General features: G+C 39.9%; 1 protein-coding gene across 1 annotated transcript in view; it reads left to right on the top strand.

Annotated features, from left to right (window-relative positions):
• CFAP58 (cilia and flagella associated protein 58) overlaps positions 1-14,197 on the top strand; it is a gene marked incomplete at both ends in the record, with an annotated part of 52,249 nt that extends 38,052 nt beyond the window's left edge. Inside the window, 2 exons of the mRNA XM_082286360.1 lie at positions 12,404-12,523; positions 14,021-14,197. Of these exons, the coding sequence (XP_082142486.1) occupies positions 12,404-12,523; positions 14,021-14,197 (297 nt within the window). The remainder of the gene's footprint in view (positions 1-12,403; positions 12,524-14,020) is intronic.
• Between the last annotated feature and the right edge of the window lie 8,505 nt (positions 14,198-22,702).

Raw genomic sequence — 22,702 nt, forward strand, 5'->3', positions numbered from 1 at the left:
ATGTTACTTCAGGGGTAGCCAGTTTTCATGTCTGAGTCATTACCTTCCTTCTGAATTTCTGCAGTCAAGGTAGAGCATATTTTTTTGTTCTTTTCTAAACTGTTGAGTAATATTGCAGGGTTTTGTGGAGAAATACGTTGTCTGTTATCCAGGAGATCTCACTGATGAGTGAAGGTCTTTGTAAACGTGTGTGGGAGGAATGACACGTTTTGTAAGGCCATAAGGAATAATTATTAATAAACAGGAGTGCTCTACAAATCCTGACTGCAAAAATACGGTTTCTCACTTCCCATATGGGGCAAATCCCTCATGTGACTGAAGCTCTGCTGCTGTGCTGTGTACTGAGCAGTGATGTGGTAAACTCACAGTGGAAAGTATTACCTTGTTAGGATTATGATTAGTGTGGTTTTAGGAACTTATCCCATTAAAAGTGAATTATGCACTGCTTTATTTGTTTCAAATTTAGTTCTTTCTCTTCAGAGCGAACTCCTCTAATTTGATTTTATGTCTGACTGAGCAGAATTTTATTCAGCTGCATGTTTTGGAATGGATAACAGCATAAAGATTCACATTATATGTCAGTTATCTCTTTTGTCAGTCATCTCAGAAGATTGTTCATAAATATGAAAGAAAGTGCAACCTAGATTATTTGTTCTGGGAGGCAAAGGCAAATGTGTCTTATTTAAGCCTTGCATGTAGTAGTGAAAGCATTGTTTTTCTGTACATATATATATATTTTTAATCGCTGTTGTTTTAAGTTGTCAGCGATCAAAGCCCAGGACTGGGCAGTCAGGATGTGATGCTGTGCTGACTGTGTCTTGAGCTCATAGTTCAAAGAGTGCAAGGGCAAAAGGCATGATTAGCTCATGTATCTGACTCAGAGATTACAGCCAGATAGCACCCACATGTCCTTGCATTGAGCCAAGTTTTGAGCTAAGTTTCAATCCCTCCAGAGAACTGACTGTCCCAGTGACAGAGAGTAGGAGGAGTAGAAGGGATGCTGCTGTCTCCAGCACAGTTCCATTGCAGGTATTGTGAGATACAGGAAGGGGAGAGCAAGAGACTTTTTCTGTGACCTTGGACAGGCTGCTTAGCTTTTGCATGCCTCACATCAAGTAAAAAGGGAATAAAATAATTTCCATTCTTACAGTGGTGAGTGAATGAATAATTAGCAACATGGCTCAATTCAGTAGCTAAACACTCAAAATAGGCAGATGTTTTATTTTATTTGTGCTAACTTGGTTGTAGAGCTGTTGTATCCAATTTGAGGTGCTTGTTGCTATAGTGTCTGAACATATACATAACCATCTTTATTTCTCAGAGCTGGTACTATAGTTTCATAAAGAAATCTGCTTTAGAACAGTGAGTTACCATGTGGGTTTAGCAGGTTGGCAGCTATTGAAATCAAAGTTTTCTCCCAAGAAAGGAAGGAACTTGGGGATCTGCTTCCCTGTATTTGTTATGCATTTTCTCCCCATTTATAAAATAAAATACTTTTTTTTTAAATCTTGGTTAATTTTTTTTCAGCACAGTTTATGGGAGCCTAGTCCTTTTGAAAATCATTTTTTACCTAGCTTGGGAGTTTCATGAGGCATGCTTCTGCTAAGTTCTTCACTGCTCTCACAGTGCTCAAGTAGCTTCCACATAAGAGAAATGTGTGCTCAAATGCTGAGTAAAATAATATCTCATCAGGAAAAATAAGAGACTACTCTCCTATCCCCTACCTTTATTTTGGTATTCTTAAGGCTCAGATGAGTTTTATCTTAGACATTATCTTTACATCTTCAAAATGGCTGAGATTTATTTCAGCCTCTCAAATTTGGCATTTATTTATTTTTGGTGCCCAGTGTAGATTCTACTTGGATTTGAGAGTATAACCTACTTGCATGTTATATGTAGGGTAGAGAGTCTGAGCTGGGGATTTTTTGGCAGAATTGTCTATTTTCGTAAAAAGTAACTGCAATTCACTTCAGGAAACTAATGACTGTAGAATCCCTAAAAGTCTCTTTTGACCTGCCCATTATTGTTTCTCTGTCATCTTGTCTTTAGAGAGATTTCAGCAGAGGTAGTTTGGGAGAGTGCTTTGTATGCACTGAAACTTACAGGTGAACTGCAAAATCCACTGCCAAAATGCAATCCTTTCTTTACTGCTCCTTTATCATTTATATATGAAGTCAGCCTTTTGAAGGGATTTTTCCACCCAAAAATGAAAAGGGAAATTTTCTTTTTAGCTTTTTATAGTGTAGTAGGACTTGGCGCTTTTCTATCTCTGTTTCCTGGAGGATTTGACTTCCTCTGGAAGCACCGGATTAATGCCCTATCTTGCAGCTCAAGCTAGCAGTTCTCTCAGCCCTCAATTAAAGGGGTGAGTATATTGAGCTCTAGGCCTTTTCTACGCTTAAAAGCCCCATTTCTACCAGCAAAAAAATCACTTTTCTGATTCAGCTTATACCAGCTCTTGAATGGCAGAAGACTTTCTTGCCAGTAAAATTGCATCTAATTGCATAGGCAGTAGCTGGCATAGACATATCAGCACAAAGGAATCGCACCACTAACTGAGCTGAAATTGGCCAGACTTGTCAAAAACCACAAGAAAGAGCTCTTCAAGTATGTAAACAACAAGCAGAAACAGAAGGAGAGTATTGGCCCACTGTGAGATAGAAGTGAAATAGCAACAATGCTTTAAAAAAGTGAAGTTCAACAAGGAGAAGTATAAGGTCTTATAGCTGGGAAATTCAGTCCGGGAGTGCAGGGCAGGCTGGGATCTACCTGGTTTGGGAGAACTGATCAAATTGATTGAATGGTTCCTGATGTGGGGGGAAAAAAAGGCAGAAAAGTGCTCTTCTGCCCTTATAAAAACTTAAGCGTTGCTATGTACCTTAGGAGAGAGAAAGCAGTGCTCCAGTACCAGGTGGAGTGTATGAACTTAAGACTCCAGTTCTATGTCGGTGACCAGAATTTCAAGGGATTTGTATAGAAATACAGAACTGAGAAATACCATAAGGACTCAGGCCTAACATTTACTTTTTGGCTTTCAAATGGATATGAATCATAAAGAAAAAGTTTACTTCCCCAGTGTCATGCAGAATTAGGCTGATGTGTCAAAGGCACACTGTAAGAATTGCCTTGATTTAGACTCCAAAGACAAGCTCTGTTCTTTTTCCAAATGAAAAAAATGTGTTCCCATGAACTCTGGCTGCAGCCCAGCTCTAACTTGTGATGGATAAAAAAATATCTCATTACCAGCTCAATATTATGATGCATAACAGTCTACTGAACTAGTGCTATCAAAATAATTTCAGTCCAATACCTTGCAACTTACTTGAACTGGAATCTCCAGTGCAGTATGAAGTGACATATGGAGGTACCTAATGCATCAAGTCATCCTTCAGGACTACTCTTTTAGATTCTTTCCTTCTTGTGCCGTTCTTTTATTTTCCTTTTGTTGTGTTTGAAAGGTTCATTGCTAAACTAGGACTAGTGAGTGAAGATTTTAGCTTTGACTCTAAGGGGAGATATTTTTGTATTTTAGTATTGGTTTTAAATTAGAACGATTAATGTCTTTCAGTGATTCCATGCCTGGCATGATGATTTTTCCATGCAGTTAGAATATCTCTAGTGTCCTTTGTTCTGATACTGATAATTTTTTTCCCAATTAATTTAATTACTTAATTTTAAAAAAATTTATTGTATAGCCAGTAGGGTTCTGTGAGTAGGGTAGAACCACAGACTCAGCCAATTGTAGGATAATTGTGTTAAATCTTGGTGCAATTTACCAGGGCTCATATGCAATCCTGTGATGACGTAATAAGGAATCATATCTCAAAAACATGAAAGACATGAGTCATCTGTGTGAAGATCTTTTGAGAGTCTACATATCTACCTGAAAGTTTTGTGTAAGCTTTAATAATTTAATAGATATCTCAGGGGTGTTCAGTTTTTGCCCTAGCTCTCCTCAGAAAAGAGTTGATTTCTATTTCTGCATATTTCCAATACACTTCTTGGCGCATTAGTTTATTTTAGCCCTTCTAATCTCAGTCCATCTAGAATTAGAAGATGTTCTATGCTATAGAAATTTACAGCATGATAAACTGCTCTTAAAAACACACTGACATTTAGATTCTTTCCCTCCTCCCACATATGTTGCAATTCAAGTGGAAGAGAATAAAGTCTTCCCAGAAAAATAGCCTTTTTTTTTGTATGTATGTTTGTTTAAAAAGGGTTTTGAAAAATATAGGTAAGAAGTATGCTGATCACTTTAATGTCACCAGGTGAAGATAATTGGCTGCTCTTTAGGGTGAGCAAATAATTTTCCAATAAAAATAGTGCAAATATTTCTGGCACTGAGAACTGGGGAGCAAAGCAGACTACCTAGTGATCAAACAAAATACGTTTGGTGAACAGTTCTCTTAGTGGAAGAGATAATTTTTACCGAATCTTTGTGGAACTACACTGCCCTCATAAACGGAATGGATTTCCCATGATAAATGGTTTTGGACAGAAGCAAGGTGCAAGTTTATTTGAGAAAGTAACTTCTGGAGATCTGCAACATTTTTAACTCTTCTAATGATGTTTTGGCCAGAAATATTCAGATATCATTTACAAAGCTGAGGAAGTTGCAGGCAGAGTAAAAATCCCTTGGGGTTTATGGTGGCAAATATTCATGAATGCTTAATCTGTTTTGCAAGTTTTTTAAGAGAATTGATATATTTACTTGAGTTTGAGCTTGAAAGAGAACTTTAGTGTGTCATCAGATGTCATCCCTCCTCATCATGCAAGACTGATTTAATTACACAAGTACTATCCTTCACAGATGAATGTCACACAGAGTTTAGTGTCCTGCATTCTAATACATGTACTCAAGTCCATGAAGTTTAGCATACCTGAAGAGGTTGTTGTCTCCAAGTACACTGTGGCTTATTGTGAGTTTTCTCCCACACATGTAACCTGCTTCTGTAGTCCAGGCCTGGTATTTCTGAAGAGCAAGGAGCACAGGCCATCAGCATGGTGGTCCTGGGAGACTGGGAGACTGAATTTCATTCCTGTGTGTCTTCAAGGAGTTTTAGTGAACTTTAGCAATTCATGTAGTAAATCTTTGTGTCCAGAATTCTTGTAGAATGAGAAGAGGATCACTGCCCTGGCTGGAAGCAGTTCTTCAGCTTGTGTACAATAAAGATTTAATACCATTCAGATATTGAAACAAGGATGCCATATAAGAACCTAAGATACAGCCCTGTCATCTGTTATCTGCATCAGCGAAACGGAAGCAGTGATCACCAAAGTGTTTTATTCAAATGCGCTGTGTTTGGTTTGAACCCAGAATCCTGAGCATGGATACCTTGTATCATTAGACTGAAAATATTTTTTAAAATTACCCTGTCCTAAACTTTAGTCAGAATTGCCCTTAGCTTCAACATTAGTTTGCTAGAATAAAGCTTGGATTAAAAGTTCAGGAATTGTTCCAGTAAATAGCAAATAACTGAAAACAAACTTGTTTACTCCTCATTCCTGTGTTCAGCATGTATCTGAGAAGGAAATAAATCTGCTGTGCACCCCAGGGTAAAGTATATTAATCAACCAGTTATCTTGTTAAGGGAAAATAAATGACTCGCTGTGCTGACTGAATACATTGCAGCGCACAGACTTCGCAGTGCTGTAGCAATCCGATACTGACTGTCAGCCATCCAGAAGCTGCTAGAGAAGCTGAAATACTGGAAGAGGGCAGCAGCAATACATTCACAAGCCCATATTCTATAGGGTGGCCCAGAGCTATATGTATGTCTGTAGTATGCACCATTTGTAGGTGTTCTTGTGTTAAGACAAGGGGTGTTCTGCTTTTCCCTCAGCAGCAAGAGGTGGACAATCTACAGCATCCCATTCCGTGATGGATTATTATCTTGTATGACAGTTGCAACAACAGCAAAACCCCACCAAAAAAAGTCATCCTACAGGGACAGACTAGATTTGTTCTATTCCAGTTTTCTTATTTTCATTCTTACTATGAATGGTGCTGTTGTTGAGGGGACACATGCAGAAAGATGCTGCTAAGGTTGTTTTACAGCTGTTAGAGGAAGGCAGGCACAATCACTGTGGCTGGTTGGGTTTTTTAGAAGGCTGGCTTAAAATTGGACACAGGAGGACACAAACAGGTGTGGAAAGAACCCCATTTCTTCACTCTCCTCTTGAGACACACAAATGTGTGCTGCCAAGTGCACGGGAGCCATGAACCTCAGTAGGGAGAGTCTCTGCCAAGTAGGGTGTGTCAGTCAGCCAATTGCTCCACATCTTGGAGGCTCATAGCTCAAGGCTTCCCATGCCTGTCTAAGTAGATATAGCTGTAATCTTAAACAGGGGATGGCACACTTGGGCACAGCAGTAGTCTTTACATGGACTTTGGGATTCACTGTCTTTCCCCTTCCTGTAGTCCTGTTTCTGTTTCTTTGAATTTTAAGAAACAGGCGAGGGGAGCTGAAACAGAACTCCTCGAAGAATAGCAGAGGCTCAGCTCTAATTACAGTGAGTCTGAAGGAAGCCATGCATTAAAACATTCATAATTTCAGAATTGCTGTATGTGTTTCTTAGATGTACTGTTATTTCTTAATAGGTTCCAAAGTGTAACAGGAGACTAGTCTTTCTTCCCTGAGGTACTTGACATATGCAGCGGAACTCTGCTGTCCTGTCAAAAAGATGTATGTAGGCTTTACTGCCTTGTTAGACAGGTACTGTGGATTTAAATGGTGCCTTGACTTTGAGACAGCTGTTCAGAGGTAGCAAACCAAAGGACTTGAAGCAAAGTGCTCTCATCTTTCAGGGAAATCTAAAGATCTAAGTCAAGCAGGTAATTAAAGAGACTTAGGTGCCTAACTTAAAAATAGGTATTTCTAGAAGGAGCTCTGTAATCTTTCTGACCCTTCGAGGTCATCTGTCAGATCAGTCTGAAGTGAGAACAGAAGCTGGGTCTACTGGGAATCCTCATCCCAAGCTGTCATCTGCAGGAACAGCTAATCATTATCAACAGAGCTGATAATTCTCCTTTGATTCATCTAAAATTTTTAAAGTCTAAATGACTATTGAATAGCTGAAATACATGCTGTTACTCTGACATTAAAATAGAGAGGTTTTAAGTCAAATAGTCTAGAACTGAAGAAGAGGGTTTTTTTTTTTCCTTGAAATCCTGTATAAAGTAATTATTATACAGTAAAAACTTCTCCATCCTTTGCTTTGTAGATTTACTCACTTAGAATATTTAGAAACCTTGTTGATAAGATTTGTATCAACCTCTGAATCTCCTCCAGGTCACTTTAAGACAAACAGCTACTAGAATGCAAAACAAAGGTTTGTTTAGAGCTCTCTTCAACTCAATTGTCAAACTGCAGGCACTGTGAAAATAGTTGGAATATTTACATCAATCCATGTCATATCAGGGGTGGTTCTCACCGTCAAGGAACAGCTCACTTTCGTGTGTATGCATGTGTGTTTCTGCTCACACATATAGAACAGGAGATAATTAATTGATAATCTTCTGCAATGTAAAGTAGAAACACTATAATTAAATGAGTTACTCTGATTAATGATTTTATAAACTCCTGTGTAAAGTCAAGAGTAAAAAGGGAATTGCATCTGTTATTTCAGCAAGACACACCCATGCCATTTTCTTTGGATAGATTGTTAACCTTGTGTCTTAGAGTTCAGAAGTTGAAAGGAGAGGAGTATATGTAAATTATTTGTTTGTTAATTGGAAAAAAATTGTTTTCCTACACCTTTAATAGGAAAGATCTGATAGTAACAGTTCCTAGCAACAATAATAAAAATAAGTTGCAGTTGCACTTCAGGTGGAAATGTCCGTACTTTGTTGTTCCCTGAAGATGGTGATACTGCAGCATTCAGCCCTTGGTATTGCAAAAAACAGTCAAGACCTTACAAGGTGCTCCAAGGTGTTTTTTCCTCTCTCATTAAGCTGTTTTGAAAATGCAAGTCAATTTGGTGCAGTTTGCTCTGTACCAAAGAAAAGATATTTGCACTTGAGAAGCATTATTATCAGCTGGAGGAGTAAGTTACAAGACAGGTTTGAGTGGTGCAGATTTCACCAAAGATGGGATTATCCCAGCCTTTCCTTCAAGCTGCTGGTTTTTACAGGAAAACCCAAAACATCTAACGCAGTGTTAGTGTTGCCACACTGTGAAAGGGCCTCGGTGTCCTGTTTCAAATGTAATTAATTTACCCAATAAAAAACCTCACATTGGACAGTTAAAGAAGTGTCTAGGTGATGATGAAAACGAGCTGTTCTAGGGAACTGCATCCTTGCAAGGGTGTTTGCTGATGGATGTGGAATAGACAAGAAAGAGCAGGAGCTTTTGTAAAGTGTTTATAGAGGAAGTTTATACTGCACATTTCTCATAGTGCTGGAGGCAACTTTCTTCTGCTATTATAAAATTTGTGAAGGTCACCATATGCTAATTTTTTTCTTTACCTCATAAAACTTTTAAAGATAGATGTCCTGAGCCAACAGCTACTGCTAGGTATACACAACAACAAATAAACGTAGGGCTTATACAGCCAAAATGACTATGACTAGATGTGTATGTCTGTTTATGTATTTAATCCAGATTTCCATGTCCTGTTTAACACTTAGGAAGAGGAGTCACAACCCCTAAGGATGCTCTGCTGCTGCGTGGCATCATAAACAAAATGCCTCTGGAGTTCAGCACAGCACTGACATTTTGGTTATAGTGCCAATAAACAAGAAACCCCCTGTGGCACACGAAGTGACTTGTTATCCCCACCAAAGCCATGAGGAACTGTGGAGTGATGTTTGCACGGTTACTATATTGCTTGCTCCACCTTACTAATTAAAATAAGGTTTTTTTGTCTAGGTTGAATGTTTTAGGGGCTGCTGCCATACAGTACATTGCACACTTTTGCACTGCATCTTTATCTTGTTGGGTATTTTCTTTAGCTCAGTTGCTGGAGAGAGGAACTGACATAAATTACTCTGGTGCAAAGGCTTTTGGATTTTTTTGTGGGTTTTTTTTTAGTAATTCATGTGATAGAAAGCTTTTGGTGCACAATAGGATTTTTGTGGGTCTGGTGGAGAAGGCTCTTGGGATGCTGCTATGCCAGGTAAATTTGTTGAATTATCTATTTGGAAAGACAAGCTGATAAAAATGAGGAAGCTGGGACTACAGGGCCTATTTGTGATGTGAATACATCTTCATTAAATGTATGGTCATCCATCTTCTCTGGTTCAGAATAAAACCCTGGGCTAACTAACAAGATGTGCCATTTCCTCATGTCATGGTGAGGGACAGGATGACACAAAATGGGGTCACATCTTTAGAGCTCACACCAGGTGCATTGCTCTATCCCAGCCTGGGACTGGTGAATGCTTCCCACTCCCTGTCAAGGCTGTGAATGCGTGAATTGCAACATGAATTCCCACGGTGAAGACACTTTGGGAATGTGTCTGATGGTACTGATGGTCCTTCTTAAAAGGAAAAGCAAATGGGGCCATGCTGGTCAGCAGCAATAGCTTCTTCTGAAGTAGGATTTTGCTGGCAAAAGTGATTCCTGTTGCTGTAGACGGAGCCAACTTGTGACCACCTAATCCTGGAGACTCAACTGAAATTTGCCAAATGCTAGCCAGTCTTCTGCAGAAGAAAGTTTTTTTTTCTCAGTTTGCTGTAGAGCAAGCAGGCCAGGAGAACTACAGAATATGGCTGAGAAGCACCACTTACTTCCCCACCTTCCCCCTCCAAATTAATGGGTGAGAGACTTAGGAGTGAAGAAAATTATTGTCATGGCTGAGCCTACAGACAGATCTGTGGGCTCCTCGGAGATCCCCTGGGAAACAAATCTAAGACAGGAAGAGTTGTTCTAAAAATAATGTGCAATTTTATTTGCAGAATTTTTACAGCAGGTATTCAAAGAGGTGCTGAAATTCTCTTCGGGATGCCTGAAATTTAACTGTAATCCTCAGCCTGAGTGTCCCAGCCCAACATGCACAAAATGAATGTGCCATCATCTTGGGTTAGTTTATGTCATAAACCAGTGAAGCTTGTTGATGTTACGGGCTCACAGTCAAACATCTGCTGAATTCCATGGGAATTTTGCCATGGAAGGATCCTATAAAAAGCTTTGTTACTGGCCTAGACCTGATCTGAACACAGATACATTACTCTTACCAGTGAAGGCTTAACAGCATGGGTTTACAGAGATTTGCTGGATCTTCCTTCACCTCAAGAAGAGTTGTGCCTCTGAGTGTGTTTGTGATTCTTAAGTTCTTTGATCTCAAAACCTCAGAACTGCGGCAAGATGTGTGTTGTGATGGCAGCCTGGTGTGAGATGGAGGGAAATGTGAGAGGAGGCAGTTTGGGACAAGCTAAAGAAACCCAGTCATAATGGATTGACTGAGCTCCTGCTGAGGAGGAAAGAAGTATCCAGGGTTTTCTTTTAATGTTTTGCTGACATATGGTGCTTCTAGCCCAGTGACAAATTAATTGACTAGAGGTAAAAGAGATGGACAGTGCTCAGCAAGGAAGGACAGCATATGCATTATAAGACATCTGGTTCTGCCTCTGTTGGATTATGGATACAATATATATTGGACATCTAATGAGTCTCTGTTGCATAAAATAGATTCTCCTTAGAATTGCACGCTTTGTCTCTAAATGAGGTTATTATATACACACCACTGCACAATATTTGAAGAGCTTGGTTGGCTGTTGTAGAGGGTAGAGAGAGAAAAAAATTGGAAAACAATTGCACTTAAGACCTTCAATCCATCAATTGCCCCATCTTTATTCAAATTACCATTACAGTATTCCAAAATACAAATACATGATACATTCAGGGTTGAAATGTTAATACTGACTGGCCAGATTTTGACAAGGAGGATGTTTCTTTTGCTGTTGTTTTGACCTTGCAGTAAAATCTTACTTTCTCAGAAAGAAAAGCTGGGAGTGGACATACCACTATGTAGTGGCATAATAACTCTCTACTCAGAATGAATTATCAATTTAGTTTTTGCCACTATGCAAGCATCAGTCTGAGTCTCAGGAGGTTATGATTTTTCCAGAGATGAACTGTGAAAAATTTCATTTATAAGGAACTCTTCCTCAGTAATCTGCAGAATTTAAGGACAATGCTTGCAAAAGTAATGCATGACTTGAAGTGATTCTATTTTGGGGTCCCAACTTGTGACCACTGTAGTTTTCAGAAAATAATGAGGTCTAAAAACTCGACTCCTTATGCTCTTGAGGACTGGACACCTAAAATTTTACATCTTCAAAATAGCAAACCACTTCTGAAAATCCTGGCTCAATCACTGAGAAAGACCAAATGTAGCAATTCTAGATGATGTGATGGCACCATTTCCCACGTCAACAGAATTCTGTGGAAAGAGTTGTAGAGAGAGCTTATAAAAAAGACAGCTAAAAGGGGTTTTGTCAAATCCAGTGTAAATAATCACCTATCCTACCTCTTTCTTGGCATTTTTGTCTTCCTTAGTTAAATCCTTTGTGTGCTAGTCTCCTTTTTAATTCCAATTTTTCATGTATCAGAAAAGGATGTGATCTTACTAAATAATATTAATGATCATAGTTTTTCAGGGTAGATACTAAAACTATGGTTATGTGCAAAACTATGAAGGCGGCTTTTTTCAGAGCTTTAATTCCTCAGACTAAAAACAAGTATACTCTCAAAAGACAGCTGAAAGCAGAATTTCAGTACAGAAAGCTGTAAGTGGATCCATGGTGCGGTTTCTTTTCAGGCATGGCAATATCCAACTCCCACAAGCATTACTTTTCCAACATGAAGAGGAGACATATGACAAAGAAAAATTACTTGGTAATTGTGCTAGTCATAGTTGTTGCTGTTTATAATTTCTTTCCCTTTCCCAGAGCCCCTGCAGTTAAACTGAAAGTGTGTGTGTGCATGTGCTTTGCAGGATTTTCTTTGGAAGAAGTTGCTCTTTTGTACAGTCCTTTGCTGACATTTCTATAGCCAGCTCACATCCTGTTGGGTGAAGCTGGGATCCTTAATGTAAGGCAATGTGACTCATAAGAAGAAAGATTGCAATAAGCACGGTTTCTAGTGATTAATTTCCCAGCCCTGGATACTCTTCCAGTAACTGCTGAGGTAGAGCGTGCTCACTGGCGATGGTGTTTAAGAGCATTTCATTTGTGGTTTGAAGTAGCTGGATGTTTCTCTTAATGAGCTCTCCCACTGCTATCACAACAACTTTAAATACCTTATGGCTAGTGAGGAAAGCCTGACACACAGGCAGATTTGTTTCTCCAAATACCTTCCTGACTGAGCTGCAATTTTCAGTGAGGTTGATTTCCTCACAGGCTGTGCCGCTGCCGTAGGAGTTTAATAAGAGCTCTTCCTCTTGTCTTTTCCTTAGGAAAAGGAGAAGCTCTATGTGGAACTGAGGCACGTGTTGGCCCGGCAGCCTGGGCCCGAAGCCACGGAGCAGTTGCAGCAGTACCGGAACATTCTCCGGGAGAAGACGAAGCAGATCAAAGTAAGAGGTGCCCACTGTCCCCGGGGGAGGGGCTGCCAGCCTGGCAGAGGGGCTGCAGGGAGATCTTCAATGAACACTGTGCCTGCCCTAGTATATTATTAGACCAGGAAAACAGGGTTAACACTGCATCTCCTCAAGGGACATCCAAGAGCAGCAAACAAACTTTTTTTGCATGTTATGCTATTTTGTTTCCTTAAAATAGAGGAAAAGCCTTATTACAATATGAGTGTGAGCACAAAGTTGTAAGTATGTTTTTTGCATGGGCATTCTGGGATCCTGTCAGCTTTTCATTCAGCTTATTCTCCTTCCCTTTATCTTAAACATTTAATGATATTTTTAAGAAGAAAATCAAAGCCATTTTGTTTTCTTTTTAACAAACTAGTGGGAATATATTGAGAATCCAGTCTTAAGTTGCTGTTATTTCTCTTGCCATGTGTACACATATGTTTAGATTTTCAGATTTTATGGAGATGACAGGAGGAACTTGTTCTAACCCCTTGTCAGTAGAAGGGAGGAGTTCCTGCTTCTGAAAGTAGAACATTTTAAAAGCATAATATTAAAAAGTGATTCTTTGATAGAATTCTATGATATTCTCTGAATAAGCTGATCTTCTCTTATTCTTGCCTGCATGAGAGATCAGTCTCCCCAGGAGTTCATCTACTTCTACAGCTCCTCTCTTTGTTGAAGTCATCATCTCCTGTTCACTGCATCATAGTCACGTCTATACTAACCACGAGGAAAAAAATGCAGGAGCAGATGGGCCCTTAGGAAACAAAGAGGCTGTTATGCAAATCTTAGATTTCTGTGGAGAAGAAAAACAATGTAGAAAATGTAAAATAGAAGCCAAAGTTTAGCTAAACTGAATGTGAAGTTCTCCATACGGTCCTTATTTGTCCTTAATGCAGTCAATTGCTACTTTGTATTTCAGGCACAGCACACCTGGAGCATGATGGTGTGCATGCCATTTTGGGGTGCCAGGTCAAGCTATTACCCTTTTGAAAGAAACAATGTCCACTATGCATGCTCCTCCTTTTTAAAAATTTTACTGATTCACATGACAGTGGTTTTGTATTCATATTTACAGTGCCTGGTACTACTTTGCCTCTGTGGATTGAATTACTCCACTTAGCAGTGGATCCCTGTGAATAAACCCTATTATTACCAAATAATTCCCTGATTTATTAAGACCTTAATTTTGGATTTTTACCCAACTTTATGTCCCAGAAATTAAGAGCTAATATATATATTAATGCCATTCCTATAAAGCTTGGAGCATATTTTATGTGTTGTATTGTGGTTAAATGGCATAACCTTTATTTTGTAAGTTGTTTTTAGGTGAAAAGAGGTGAGATCAAATGAAACATCATGGTGGAAAAAGAGTTGTGGTAGAAAATGATCATGTCTTACATCATCAAATATAAAAGGAGAAAGTGCTTGTAAAAGTACTCATGTAAGTGAAGCATCATCTGTTTCTGCTATTTGTGTTTTGTTTATTAGGTTTTGTCCTCAGAACTGAATATGTGTGAAACACAGAGCAAAGAATACAAACATGAAATTGAAAGACTTAACAATGAGCTTCTGGAAATGAAGAAGAAATATCTGGCTCAGAAACGCAAGGAGCAACAGAAGAAGTATGGGAAAACAACAATTTTGTCTACACAACTTTCTGCATAAGCTAGATTTTTGTTTGAGACCCTTTTGATTAGAATGTGGGCAAATTTGGCTGAGGTGATACAGTTTTGTTGCCTAGTTTTCCTGAGTGTTATCCTTCACGTTACTTCAGTCTGGTCTGGATTTACCATGATCTACAGCTGGGACAAGAACATCCATCAGAGATGTTGCTGAACATGTTCTGCAGTCCAGTTAAATTATTCATACCCATGAGATGGTGCCCAGAGAACACAGATTAGTGTCTGGTTCTGATATCAAAGCATAGAATCATAGAACAGTTTGGGTTGGAAGGGACCTTTAAAAGCCATCTAGTCCAACCACCCTGCAGTGAGCAGGGACATCTTCAACTAGATCAGGCTGCTCAGAGCCCCATCCAACCTGGCCTTGGATGTACCCAGGGATGGGGCATCTACCGCCTCTCTGGACAACTTGGGCCAGTGTTTCACCACCCTCATAATAGAAAATTTCCTTCTTATATCTAGTCTAAGCCTACCCTCCAGTTAAAAAACCTTATCCCTTGTCCTATTGCATCAGGATTTCTGGGCCATGTGTGCACATGGCTGGCTCGTGTCCAGCCTGTCACCCACCAGCACCCCCAAGTCCTTCTGGGCAGGGCTGCTCTCCATCTGTTCATCCCCCAGCCTGGATTGATGCCAGGGATTGCCCTGACTCAGGTGCAGCACCCAGCACTTGGTCTTGTGGAACCCATGAGATTCCCATGGGCCCAGTTCTTGAGCTTATGCAGGTCCCTGTGGATGGCATCCTGTCCTTCAAGTGAGTCAGCTGCCCCATTCAGCTTGTTGTCATCTGAAAATTTGCTGAGGGTGCTGAGGGTGGACTTTACTTTTAAGGAGAAATTCCTTAGATTTCTGCAGTCACATGATGTGATCTGTTACCAAGATTTTCTATATACACAGAAAGCCTTTTTTTCTTTCCACTCATTTCCATCCTCAGCCTGTGCCTTCCTCACACACTAAAGCCAACAGTTCTCTACAGTTGCTGAATATAATTCAAAGTTGCCTCTATCATTTCTTCCTTATTCCCATTTCAGACAGCAAATGATTTGATGACTTAATTAGTAAAATAATCAGTGATAAACAGTGACTTTTGTCCATCTGCAAACTGTATAATGTTACCTTGGTGTTTGGAATTAGCAACAATTGTGCAGTGCTAATGGCCTTTCTGGAGCTTTAGGATCAATATGTGAGGCTACCATAATGCCTGATAATCCATTTCCAGCAGCTAAATGTCTCCTTCACAGTAGGTTTGATGTTTCCATTTTGGACTCTGGCATCATGTCTCTTTGTTCATCAGATGAGGAGAAATTCACCCACATTTTGTTGTTATATCTCACCTAGAATTAATTCCTGACATAAAAACTCCACTTGTTAAGGACATAATTGCTTTAAAGTAAAACAAAAAATACTGTGTGAGTCAATAGTGGCTGAAGTGGGGCATGTTATACAGTGAAAGGAATTTCATATTGCAAGTAATTTCGTGCTGGATACACTATTTATCTGTTCAGGATAGATATCTGGCCCTGGGGCAGCTTGTCAAGTTGTTCTTTTAGGCAAGCATGGCTTTAGTCCGATGAGCATTGGTGTCTTTGTGACATCCGTGTTTTGGAAGTACATTCAGATACTATTAGTGGTGCTTCTGCAGGGTGGCATCATCTCATTGCCCCACCACAGCCTCAGAAAGCACCAGCAGTGTGCTGCCAGCCCTGGCTTTCACTTCTCTTGTGTCGTGGCAGCCGAGAGGTGGTGCTAGGCTTTGCTCTCCTCTGCCCCTCATTGCTCTGTACCCCAGTCAAGCCTGTTGGACTGCATCCTGCTTTGAAGGACACAGAGGCCTAACAGGGCATATCAATCCTGGATAACTGCAACTTCTGTAGTCTCTAGGCTGTGCTTTGTGTTGGCAAAGGAAACAACCTTGTGCAGCCCTCCATCTCCAACCTGCCAATTGTGCAAGACACATCGCTGGCTGGCTGCAATAAAGAGAACCTATTGTGCAGCCAAGTTCTTCCCCAAGGAGTCCTCTTCCCTGCCATACAGCCATGCCACACCATTCCTGCCTCAGACAGGGCTGGACAGGCAGTGCCTGCTATGTGGATGCTGGCCAAAGAGCCAGGGCCATTTGATTGGTACACTCTCAGATTTCTCTAAATGCCAGTGACAGAAAACCACTCACTTGATCTCTATCTTGCTGGCTAATGTTAACATCATGTGTGAAATAAATGTAGCTGGTTTTGCTAATAAAAAGAGGATTCTGTCAGGACAATAGCATTAACAACATTATTGACTACCCTGGTATGAAAGAGAATACTCTCAGATAACCTTACACAAAATTATCATCTAAAGCTTTTATTGATTTGCACAAGGTAGCTTTGAGTTGTCATTTAACATCTTGGTAATGAATAAATGTAGCTTAGCATGTGATGCTGAAGGAATATGAGAGACAGCCAGAATTTAGCTTTGTTTTGTGTTCAAAATGAAAACTCAACGTTTAAGATTTTGGTTGTGAATTTGAAATCCTCGTTTTCAGCTCTCTGATTCTGAATGTTGCCTTTCCCAGTTGTCATAGCCATTCTTTTTCTGTATCTTCCTATTCTTAACTTCAGCTTCTTGAACCCTTTCTGCATCACTATTTTCCTAGTTGCTTCTAGCACTGGGATCCCATTTTGATCTTGATAAGGATTTGTGAGAAAATAGGAAGCTTAAATCCACACCAGAGACCTAATCCAGCAGTCCTGTATATATAAATAACTGCACTGAGGGATGTCAGTAGTAACTGGGAGCTTTTGCACGTGGCTGGTTGCACATTAATTCTGTATAATATATTATAGTATTCAGTTGCATAGAATTTTCCATACTGATGAGAACATCTGTTGGTTGTCTCCATGGAAGCATGAGGAAAGAATGAGCATGGATTCTGGATTATTTTCTCTCCCCAAACTTGGAAGCCCAACAGTGAGATGGGATGAGCCATCTAAATACAGAATGTTAGTTTTTACTGCAGTCAGCTGGCATATCCATTAGTGCTACATTGATACAATTAAAACTAGTTATAAATGGTTTTCATTGTTAAGTTCATCTGTGTCATCTTTTGGCTATTCTCCTACGTGTGTATGGGTCAAATTTGAAAAAGGATGCATAACTAGACATCCTACGTGGTTTCCCTGAACTTCCTCATATCCTGACAGTTATCTAGGGGCAAATAGAAAAGTAGTAATTCCAGGAAGTGTTTTCTTTTCCCATACTGGGGACTGAGCAAAGATACTCATGTGACAAGGCTAGATTTTGTAAAAGTGTGGTTGCACTCACATTTGTGTCTCAATCTCAGTGACTGTGAAATAAAATAATGGTACTGACCTTCTTTGTAAAGCCTTGAGACTTTTGCTCTAGATAAACTAGAACTTCATACAGTTCCACTTGGTTAATCTTAAGTATCTCAGGACCTCTCTCTGAAGCATCCAGGTATATCACAGTGAGGTTGGAATATTGTCCTTCATCTTTCTAGTGCTGTTCTTACCTCCCCAGCCTTGCAAGAGTGGAACCAGGTAACCCTCATTCCCTCCTCTTAAGGCCATCAGATTTAAGACCTCCTGGTTTCTCAGATTGGAGCAGCTCCCTGGGGCTGTCAGTGCACCTACAGCACACTGTTAGTTTTCTGCAAATGTCACAGACAGGGCAATTATCACTGGAACTTTGTTAAAATGTGAAGACAGATAGCACTATATATTCATTAAAATTCAACAAAGGAAAAAAATTTCCCCATTGTGCCTTTGATGAATGTATCTGTTTGTTTGAAAACAGGCATGTTCCAGCTAGAACAGGATGGTGATTAGAAATCCGAAGTCATGGAGCTCATGTACATACTTGCTCTAATGAGGTGCTCTGACCATTTTGGGGAGTAGCACAAAGAAAGCTCATTTATTTCTAATTTTAATATTTCCAAACTCCATCAGTAGTCTTGTAATTAGATCCAAACAGACACCTAGTCTTGGAGGCTTAGCCTAACAGGCTTTAATCAACACTTTTAAAATGATCTCTTGATACATGGTTGCATCAAAGAAACTCTGGAGGACACAGATTTCCTTAGTTTGTAAACATCTCTGGGCTGCAGAATGAAATATGAATTTTCTGTTTCTTTGTTTCTGTTTGAAGGGAGAAGGAGCGATCCAGCATCGATATGAGGATGAAATTACCACCACTCAAGACTGATGTACATCACTTCAACATAGGGGACTTTCCTTTGAGCAGATCCATTCCCAAAATTGCAGTCTAGGAATGCACTTGTCTACTTGCATTCCCGTTCCCAGTTTCTTGTTTGAGAAACTGTAATTTTAAAAGAGATTCAGAATCTACTGAAATCACTGTATCATCTTCAGGAAAATTTTTGTATATTGTATATAATAAAACACATTTTTACACTGGAATTACATTTTATATTGCATTTTATATTACATTTATATTTTGTACATTTTATATTGGAATTAACATAGTTCTTTCTACAAATTATGTACCAAATCTGCCCATTTGAAGCCTGCATAGATATAAATGGATAGTGGAGATATTTCTTCTTCAATAATGTGTCTCTATTTAGCACTGTAACACCACAAAATGCCTTAATCTGTAGTTATTTCTTTTATCTACCTCAGTTGTAAGCACTCACTCCATTTATCTTCTGACTTAAAGCACCTGAAAGAAATGAGAATACAGAAAAGAAGAAAAATTAATAGGCTGATGCTTCAAGCCCTGCTGAGCAAATGCAAAATTAACAAGTCTTTACTTAGATGTACGTATGTAGCAGTTCTCTGTGTAGGTAGTGTATAATAGGGTTTATGCAGTGTTTGCTACAGTTGTTAGTAAGATGAAGGAAGTTTGTGGCCACAATGTACATTATTAAGAGCACGATTGTGTTTACTCTGGTAGATACAAAGTGACATAATTATGTCTGTTCATTTGGGGGGACTGTGTGCACTCAGTGGGACATTCTGTTCTCCCACACAAATCCTTCCGAGCGATTAAAACTTGGACTCAAAACATGGCAAACTTTATGCTTTAATTTCTAGACACTTGGGCATTTTTGTAACTTTCAGAAATTGTTTTTGTAATACAGCAGGAGCCCTCCAACCTTTTCAGCCAAAAGAGATTTAATTACCATTCATTAACAAGTGAAATAACAAAGTCACGGCATGAGGTGCTGAAGTATAGAAAACTTTCAAGCTGTAAAATAAAATGTTTTGAAACCGATTTGAACGTGGAAGTTTTTTCCCTGCCTGGGGGATAAAAATACTTGTCCAAAGAGATATGCTGATAAATATTTCACATGCGGAAAAAAAACCCTCAAAAAATCCCTTTGCAAAGATTTTGTTCTTTCCTTTGGTGGAATACATAATTAAATATTAAAGCTACTGTGGGAAACTTTAATGGAAGTGTTTAATTCAAAGGAATCAAGTTAAATACAACAGGGATCTACTTTGCTTTTACATTGGGGACCAGAACACTTAGTCATCAGATCCATTGTATTTTTCTTTTGTCCCCAAAATAGCTATTACTGCTTTTTCACTGTCAAGTGCATTATGCTAAAGTTATCATTTTAGGGCAGTCATACTGTCGGAATTGTGTCTTTTTTGTATCTGACGTGTCCTTATAGATAGAATAATTGACAGTAACTGACATGGGCACTTGAGTCTGATGGAATCCCAAGTAGGTTTTACTGAAGCTTTTAGAAGCTGGTATTTGCTAAGGTTCTCAGTATCCAGCCTGGAGCTGAATTCTGCTGTGCTTACACTGGGAAGTAATTTGTATTGAAATAAATCATCAAAGACACATTTATTAATTCACATGAACTAGAGGCACAGTTAGACTCTAAGAACACCGTGACTCTGTAGAGAATAACTGATGTATTACACTCTACACTCTACAGTGTGCCCCCTATTTTATCCAGAGGTAATCCGAGTCTGTGTACATCTCCCACAGAATCATTTAGGTTGGAAAAGACCTCCAAGATCATCCAGTCCCACCTTTGGCTGAGCACCAGCATGTCAGCTAAACCAGAGCATTGAGTGCCGTGTCCAGTCGTTTCTAGAACAGATGGTGACTCCACCACCTCCCTGGGCAGCCTGTTCCAATGCTTAACCACCCTTTCAGTGAAGAAATTCTTCCCAGTGTCCAACCTGAGCCTCCCATGACACAGCTTGAGGCCATGTCCTCTTGTCCTGTCACTTGTTACCTGGGAGAAGAGGCCGAGCCCCAGCTTCTTTCAGAAACTTTAAGGTAGTTGTAGAATGATAAGGTCACTTCTGAGCCTTCTTTTCTCCAGGCTGAGCCCCCCAGCTCCTTCAGCAACTCATTATGGGACTCTCTAGACCCTTCCCCAGCTCCATTATCCTTCTCTGAACACACTCCAGCCCCTCAATGTCTTTCTTGGGGTGAGGGACCCAGAACCAGACACAGCACTTGAGATGTGGCCTCACCAGTGTGGCCTCACTTTCTCTCTCTTACCAGGGTTTAGGAGACAAATTGTTCCAGTGGTCAGAAGAAAGGAGGGGAAGCCCAGCAGATGGAAGTTTTTCCCTACTTTAATATATTTTTATGAGTACAGTAGTAAACCAGATTCTTTTCTGTCTTTAATTGTACTTAATAGTAGCTTGTATTGCGTGAGTAAGATTTTCTGTAAATGACTCTTGACCTACGTTTTTCCCAGTCTTTAAAATGTTTGAGATAGTATTTGCCTGAAGACTTGCAAAGGTAAATTCACTTACATTGAAAAGGTGGCTAGTCTTCTAGATAAAAAAAAAAATAAATGTAGGGGATTGCAAAATAATGTGATTTTCTTGTACAACATGTTCTTCCAGAGTAAAGGGCTGGGAATCGAATACAGTAAATTTCACCTACAAAGTACAGAAGCTTTTACTTGTTCATCCACAATTTCAGGCATCAAGATGTGAATGTGCTGGCTACTGTCTTCAGTTTTATTGCATTATTTACTTACTGCGAGGGAAACTAAATTCACCAGTTAATTTGGGAAAGAAGAAAAAAAAAGACAAGAAAATATAGTCATCAAGTTATTGCCAGTAAGTTTCAGCATAATCAGGAATAGAATAACTGCAGCCAGCTTAATTTATAGTGCTAGAGAGTGAAAACCATTTCTGAGTTCATATAATAGAATGGATTAAAGCACACCAAATCCCTTCCCCCTGGTCTATAAAAGTCAAGGAGCTTGAAAAATTGCTCTGGATGTCTGTGAACCCAGCTGATGCTGAGGTGCTTTTAGTGTTCAAGGATTTGGCTTGCGCAGCAGGGAAAGGCAGAGCACTAATGAGAATATCATTTGTTCAGTCGCTTCTGCATTGTGAGCAGCAGCTCTGAAGTGCTTCTCTAAGTTTTGTTGCAGAAAAATGTTAATTGAATTCCAGTCTGTGTAAGACATAGCAAGTATATCTTTAAATTCTTGTATCTTTACAGATACGTGAAAAGATGGAGGTGAAGGGCTATGATCCATGGCACTTAAGTTAGAGGAAATCTTTCTTCACTTTAATTGCTTTGGATTGGAGCTTGCACAGTAAATCTATCCTGGAACCTTTTTTAGTGAGCAAATTGTTTAATATTGTTCACTTTCAGAGCTTTTGCATTATGTAGATAATACTTTAAGTAATTTCACATCAAACTTAAGCTCTGTCTGATCTTGTTTGGCAGGTCTGTTCAGTGTATTGCACAAGCAGGACACAAAAAAGACACTGTACACTGAACTATCAAGTTCAAATGTGGAACCCCGACCCTTCTGGGATCATCTGTGAGCTATGAAAGACAGAGCACAAGAATCCAGGCATTAATTTACTCTTGCTTTGTGAATCTGGAGCAGCAGGAACACATACTACACACCCAGTAACATGTCTTGCTGCTGTAAATCTGGGAACCCTTTGAGTCAACAGCAGTGAAAACCAGAACACAGCTCAGGCCCTGTTGTGCTGAGATCTACAAACCCCAGGACAGGCTGGGGAGGCAGAGAGAATGGCTGAGAACTTGGCACGCTCAGACTTTTACCAGCAGCACAGAGCAGAGGCTTTGCTCTGAGGGGAGCAGCAGGTTGGGCCCTGGGGCACTGATGGGTCTTGAGGGCCCTGCTCAGCTCTCTGTGGGCACCATTTAACAAACTCAGCCCCACAGCTGAGCTCCTTGTGCTTTCCTGTCCTTTAGGGAGCCACTGGCACCTGTTGTCCCTGACAGGAACAGCTTTAGTGGTGTCTCCTCTGTACTGGCCAAGACCAAGCTGCCCACAGGATGAAGAGGAATGGATTGCACTGCCAGAAAAAGGATCTGTGGGTGTAGCAAGCCAGGTGAACCAGGTGAAAGGATTTTCTTGCAGAGCCTTCAGACAAGGAACTGCTCCAGAGGCGTCCAGCAGCATGGCCCAGAGCACTGCCCACAGGTGGGTTGTCAGTAACAGTCCATGGTGCCAGGTCTCAGGCTGCTGTGTTGTATTCTTGTTTAGTGTGACACT

This window comes from Coloeus monedula (genome assembly GCF_965178545.1).
Source record: "Coloeus monedula genome assembly, chromosome: 8".
NCBI classification, from domain to species: Eukaryota; Metazoa; Chordata; class Aves; order Passeriformes; family Corvidae; genus Coloeus; species Coloeus monedula.